The sequence below is a fragment of the Chionomys nivalis genome, chromosome 3, assembly GCF_950005125.1.
Source record: "Chionomys nivalis chromosome 3, mChiNiv1.1, whole genome shotgun sequence".
In the NCBI taxonomy this organism is placed as follows: domain Eukaryota; kingdom Metazoa; phylum Chordata; class Mammalia; order Rodentia; family Cricetidae; genus Chionomys; species Chionomys nivalis.
In genome coordinates this window covers 115,898,528-115,904,527 of record NC_080088.1, presented here as the reverse complement: position 1 = coordinate 115,904,527, position 6,000 = coordinate 115,898,528, and the positions used below count along the sequence as shown (strand labels likewise).

General features: G+C 49.7%; 1 protein-coding gene across 3 annotated transcripts in view; it reads left to right on the top strand.

Annotated features, from left to right (window-relative positions):
• Positions 1 to 558: 558 nt before the first annotated feature.
• The window catches only part of Suds3 (SDS3 homolog, SIN3A corepressor complex component), a 29,194-nt gene continuing 23,752 nt past the window's right edge, over positions 559 to 6,000 (top strand). Inside the window, exons 1-3 of one of the 3 annotated variants that reach the window (XM_057765396.1) lie at positions 559 to 896; positions 2,208 to 2,713; positions 4,579 to 4,648. In XM_057765396.1, the coding sequence (XP_057621379.1) occupies positions 2,356 to 2,713; positions 4,579 to 4,648 (428 nt within the window). In that variant the 5' untranslated portion in view covers positions 559 to 896; positions 2,208 to 2,355. Of the gene's footprint in view, positions 897 to 1,880; positions 2,714 to 4,578; positions 4,649 to 6,000 lie in introns of those variants that run through there. The other 2 variants (XM_057765395.1, XM_057765394.1) reach the window with 2 other exon arrangements.

Sequence of the window (6,000 nt, the reverse complement as noted above, 5' to 3'; positions counted from 1 at the left end):
AGAAAAACACTTGGGCCAGCTCTGCAGTCTCCAGGGAAGATAAGGGGTAAACTGTGGTCATCCAACCCTTTGTGTCGCTGTCAAACACATAAAACAGGAAGGCATGGCTGCTAACACAGGCTGTCTGCAGTCAGGGAGACAGAAATAAAAGTTAAAGGAAAGCAAGATTACAAAAGAAGGGCTCAGTTTCTTGTAACTTTTAGTAACAAAACCAACTACTTTTTGATTCATTGTATCAATGAATTCTGATTTCAAAAATGTTGCCCTTCATTTTTTTTTTCTGTTTTGTGAATAGCATTATTAATGAAACACTAGTCCCATAGTGTGGATTTCAGATAGTTTACATGTGATCCAACAGGGGGTGGGTGCGTGTGCTCCTGAACACACACACACACACACACACACACACACACACACGAAGCCAACGTCATCCTGTGCAGGAGAGACCTCTCTGCAAACCCTTGCTGAGACTGAGCTTGAAGAAAGGCTTGTTGAGAAGGGGTTTCAGATCCCAGGACTTCTGGGAAGCTCATCTCAGCATTGCATTCTAGGAATTCTCGCATTTCACACAGAGGCACTATCCCTTACAAGAGAGCCAAGATTTAATGAAAACAAGGTAGTAAAATAGGCAATGTCAGAATGAATGGGACCAAACACGAATGTTCTCTTTTTTAGAAGTATCTCTGGGCCAATTTGGAAATACATTTGATCATAGAGGATGTGAGAATCAAATACTGTATTGGGTTCCACCCTGCCTTTGACACACATCTGCCTCCCCTTTGTTACTTCTTCCTTTTCCTGTGCAGATTTGACTACTGAAGGATGATACTGTAGCCACTTTGTCCCCGCCTCCTGGCATTAGGAATTGAAGTTACCTAGGGTCTCCAGCATGCCAGGTAAGTGCTCTACCCAGCTGCATCCACAGCCCTCTTTTTGTTTTCAGACGTGGTCTCATTAAGATGGGTGACCTCGATCTTACCTTCCCTCCTACTTCATCTTCCTGAGTAGCTGGGATTATAGTCTTGACCCACTGGGCTCATTTTTCTTTTCTTTCTTTCTTTTTTCTTTTTATTTCTTTCTTTCTTTCTTTCTTTCTTTCTTTTTTTTTTTTTTTTGAGACAGGGTTTCTCTGTGGTTTTGGAGCCTGTCCTGGAACTAGCTCTTGTAGACCAGGCTGGTCTCAAACTCACAGAGATCCACCTGCCTCTGCCTCCCAAGTGCTGGGATTAAAGGCGTGCGCCACCACCGCCCGGCTCACTTTTCTTTCTTTCCCTTTCTTTCTCTCTCTCTTTCTCTCTCTCTCTCTCTCTCTCTCTCTCTCTCTCTCTCTCTCTCTCTCTTTCTTTCTTTCTTTCAGTTTTAGAGACATGTTTCTCTGTGTAGCTTTGGAGCAGATCCTGGAACTCGCTCTTTTACTTATTTGAACGCGCTTATGTATGTATTTATTTATTTATTTTAAGGCACGGTTTCTCTGTGTAGTTTTGGAGCCTGTTCTGGAACTCACTCTGTAGACCAGACTGATGTCATTGAGATCTGCCTGCCTCTGCCTCCCCAGTGTTTGGAACTCAGAGATCCGCCTGCCCTGTGCTGGGATTACAGGAGTGTGCCACTACACTGGCGTTGTTTTTCAATTTCAGCCAACGTATTATTTGCTCACCTGAAAATTAGCAGGCTAACTAGTTACTGGATTAGGCAAAAGTACCTTAAACATTACATTTGAGGAAGCACAAGGCAGCTGTTCCATGAACAGCCTGGATCTGGGATTCTAAACTGATGCCACCTCTCTCTCTCTTCCCCTTCCTTCTCTCTTCTTTTCTTTCTTTTTTTGAATGGAGAATGATAGCTCTTTGATCATTTGTCAAATCAGGAAAACAGCTTGCCCAGTAAACCTATTCAAACGAAAGCACTGGAAAGGCCTGGGTACATACGTTCACTCGGGGACGGAATGGCAGCAGCTTGCCTTTATTTTAATTCTTAAGCCTCCATTATGGCAGGGGCGGAAGCAGACTCCCCATTTTCTGTATCACACACACTCTAGCTGTCCAGGTTTCCACACCCACCACGGGATCGGTTCATGTCATTCACCCTCCAGGGCTTTGCCAAGCCTCCGCCCAGGTCGCGCCCGTCCACACTTTAGTTTTGACTCCGGGTGCCGCCTGGCGGCCGTTTCCGGAAGTGTCCTCCCAGCTTCGGGGTCCTGTCCGCAGCCAGAGCTGCCCAAGGATATGCCTGACTCCAGCGACAGCTGCCTTCGCCCCTCCCCGTGGCCGTTCGATCGAGCATTCTTAAGAAAGCGATGAAGGCGCTGCTGTATGAGAGAACGTGGAGCCCTGGGTCTAACCCATCGCCTCGAGGATGGCGGCATCAGGCTGTCACCGGGCAGCCTCCGACCCGGAAGTGGCCGGCCGCGCTAGGTCCCCGTTGCCCAGCGCGGGCGCCGGGGGCGGAGCTCGGCACCGAGGGAGACCGGGTGGCGGCGACTCCGGCTCCGCGAGGTGGGGGCCGTCCGGGGCGCAGCCAGGCGGCCGCGATCTCCGCGGGACACGTTCCGCCGCGGCCCGAGGCGGCGACATGAGTGCCGCGGGGCTGCTGGCTCCCGCGCCCGCCCCGGCTGCAGCGCCGCCTGCCCCGGAGTACTATCCCGAGGACGACGAGGAGCTGGAGAGCGCCGAGGACGACGAGCGCAGCTGCCGGGGCCGCGAGTCCGACGAAGGTGAGGTCCGGGCTGCGATCGGGGCCCGGGGGCTATGGGGCAGGGGTCAGAGGTCGCCAGAGCTCTCCAGAGCCAGGGCTTCCTGCTCGGTGTCTCAGATCCTCTCTGGATGTCATCCCTCGGAGTGCACTTGGGTCGGAGTGATGCCCAGCTTCTCTCCTCAAAATGCTTAACGCCCTGGCTCCACTTGGGGACCTGGAACTAGCCAGGTGTAAGTATTGATTTGTCTGGCAACTACACCAGCTTTGTGACCTCAAGGTGCCCAGCCTCTTGTCTGCCCATCTGATGCGGAGTCGTGTGGAGTCCTCACTTCCTGGGTGGGTGTAAGGGTTAAATCCGCTTTGCCGCTGTGAAGCAGACGCAAGGGGAGGTTGGGAGTTGTTTTCAGTCCCGAGTATTTTTGCGTTTGCAATCCTGCTTCCCAGAGCTCCACTTCTCAATCTGGACTTTGTCTGTTCCAGTGGCTAGTGCGAGGGACACCCAGAGAGACTGAGGGAGGAGCTGGCTAAGTGGAGAAGAGGCTAATAGGTAGAGAGGTGCGGAGGGGAAGCGGGGCGGCCTTTGTATGAGTGTATTCTGGCACAAAGTCGGGCTGTAAAAAGCAAAAAGCTACTTCAGCTGTTCTCAAGGAGGATTGTCCTACTTATTCTAGTCTCTCTAGTGCCTAGGGACATAGCTGACTGCCTCTTGACAGGACCTCTGTGAAAGTACCTTTCAAAAAAAAAAAGGCAACGTTTGCAGAGCAGAATGTTGAAGGAACTGATTGCATTTGGTTTAACTCCGTTAAAAGGCAAGGCTTAACCAGGGATTTTGCAATGTGAGACGCTGCATTGCTTTTAATGACCACAAGGGGGTGCAGTGAAGACAAAATTGACTTCTTCGATGTAGGGGTTATTGGATTCAGCTATTTGCCTAAGACCAGTTTAAATTATTATTTATTAGTATATATAATATTATATATATGGACCAAGAGAAATGGCTCAGCCGTTTAGATCTTCAGAGGATCCAGGTTTTGATGGCTCATAACTGTCTATAACTCCAGCTCCAGGAAGGAGATCTAGTTCCTCCTGACCTCTGATCTTTGTGGGTTCCAGGCAGGCAGGCGGTGTACCCACATGCAGACAAAGCACCCACACATATAAAACAAAGTGAATATAATTGAAAATGTTTTTTCATTAATTTTTGTTTATGTGTATGTTTGTGTGCCTGAATTTATGTGCACCGCGTATGTACAGGTGCCCTTTGAAACCAGAAGAGGGCACCAGATCCCCTGAACCTGGAGTTACCAGACATTATAGACCATCTGGTGTGGGTGTTGGGAACCAATCCCATATCCTCTCCAAAGAACAGCCTCCAGCCCCTGTTTTTAAAAATCTATTTTTGGCCATGCAAGGTTTTGGAACATTTTTTTAAAAATTATCTTGCACCTCTCCCTCCTTTTTTTTCATCTGTTAATTCTGAAAGCATTTCAGGTTTAGAACTGGATGTGTTGTGGGGATGGCCTCCTTCTTATTGTGTGTCTCTAATGTGTGGCGGGTGAGCATGTGCATGCCCCATCCCCTCTCACTGAACTGTGCACTCTGCCGCTCTGTGGCCTTTATCAGGACTGCCGATGCCGTGCGCCTCTCCTCTTCCCTGACTGTATGGCATATAAAAGCAGATTCTCAGCATAAACCCAAGATAGAAAAGGCCTTTTCTTTTTTGCTTTAACCACATTTAATATATTTGTTTTTGCTAGTAGGTTCATGCAGACCCACGCTGGGTAGAAGTTTATTATTCTCCCAGGTGCCCACTCGTTATGCCGTCTTGATGCCAGTTGTGTGACTTTTGATCTCAGCCATCGCTTCTTCCCTTATTTCGTGCAGACACCGAGGACGCTAGTGAGACAGACCTGGCAAAGCACGATGAGGAAGACTACGTGGAGATGAAGGAACAGTGAGTCTGGCTTTGTGCCTTTTCTCTGGAGTCTCCGATTCTGACCTTAGTGCTCGCAAAGTTGGCGTTTTCCCGCAGTTTCCCCTCTGTTCGTGTCTGGGAGTCTTCTCTTGTGAGGCTCTCCTGCTGGTAGGCCAGCAGGAGCTGTGCTGGAGAGGATGGAGTGAGGGCAGCGAGGCCATTGCAGGCTGATGTGGAAACGGGTGCCCAGAGACATGGGCGTCTTGCAGGTCCCTAGCCCCGTTGCACACTGTAGGAAATGCTAGGTATCCTGAGCGTCCTGAGATTCAGGGAAGCTGGGATCGGAGCAGCCTGCTGAGCCCTTCCTGTTGTCTGCTGTTTGCTCTCACAGCCTCACCCAAGCCTTCCCTTGTCTTCAGTCACAGTCACATGTGCCCAGAGAAACCAAAGTCCTGCTTGTTTTTTGGTAGAGTGGGGGAATGATTTTAGGACCAGGCTCACAGGGTGCTGGGACTAATGGTGTGCACCACCACACCTGGCCTTGCTTTTTATTTATTTATTTACTTTTTTTTTGAAAAGGAAAACATACCACCAACCACCAACAAGAAACAAAACCCAGAGTCTTGCTATGTTGCCATACTGGTCCCAAACTTGGGTTACCGCGTAGCTGGGACTGCAGCTGCGTCCCCTGTACTGCCCCAGCCTTTTGTCTGTGTCAGATGGGCGGGAGGGTAGAACGTGTCAGACGATGTAGGGTCTCAGCAGTTCAGGATTCTCTGGAAATCATTGACACCGAGGATGCTGGGAACTCCTTACAGTCCTCCTGCTACATACTCCTGAGTGCTGGGTCACAGCTTCTGAGGCAGCACACCCAGCTTTCAGGAAGTGGTGATTGGCTCTCTTTTGAGGCCCTGTTGACTCTATCTCGAGACCCTGCGGGATAATTTTGAACCCTTAAGTTCCTATCGGGCAGGTCCACATTTCTTCTCCCCAGCGTCTCCCTGTAGATGTGTGTGGCCATCTGCACTCTGTCATTTTCAAGCTTTTGAACGCAAAGGACCAACTTCAGCCAACTGTGGCCGATGCTGACACAGGTTACATGAGTGATTCACACGTGTGCTCTCAGCTGACACAGGTTACATGAGTGATTCACACGTGTGCTCTCAGCTGACACAGGTTACATGAGTGATTCACACGTGTGTTCTCAGCTGACACAGGTTACGTGAGTGATTCACACGTGTGCTCTCAGCTAACACAGGTTACATGAGTGATTCACACGTGTGTTCTCAGTTGCACCCAGGAACTCTGCCTGGCTTTTCTTTTGTGCCCGCTTTTTACTGGGGAGTCTGCCTGTTTGAAATGCATTGTCGCAGACTCTTCCTGGGGTGGGA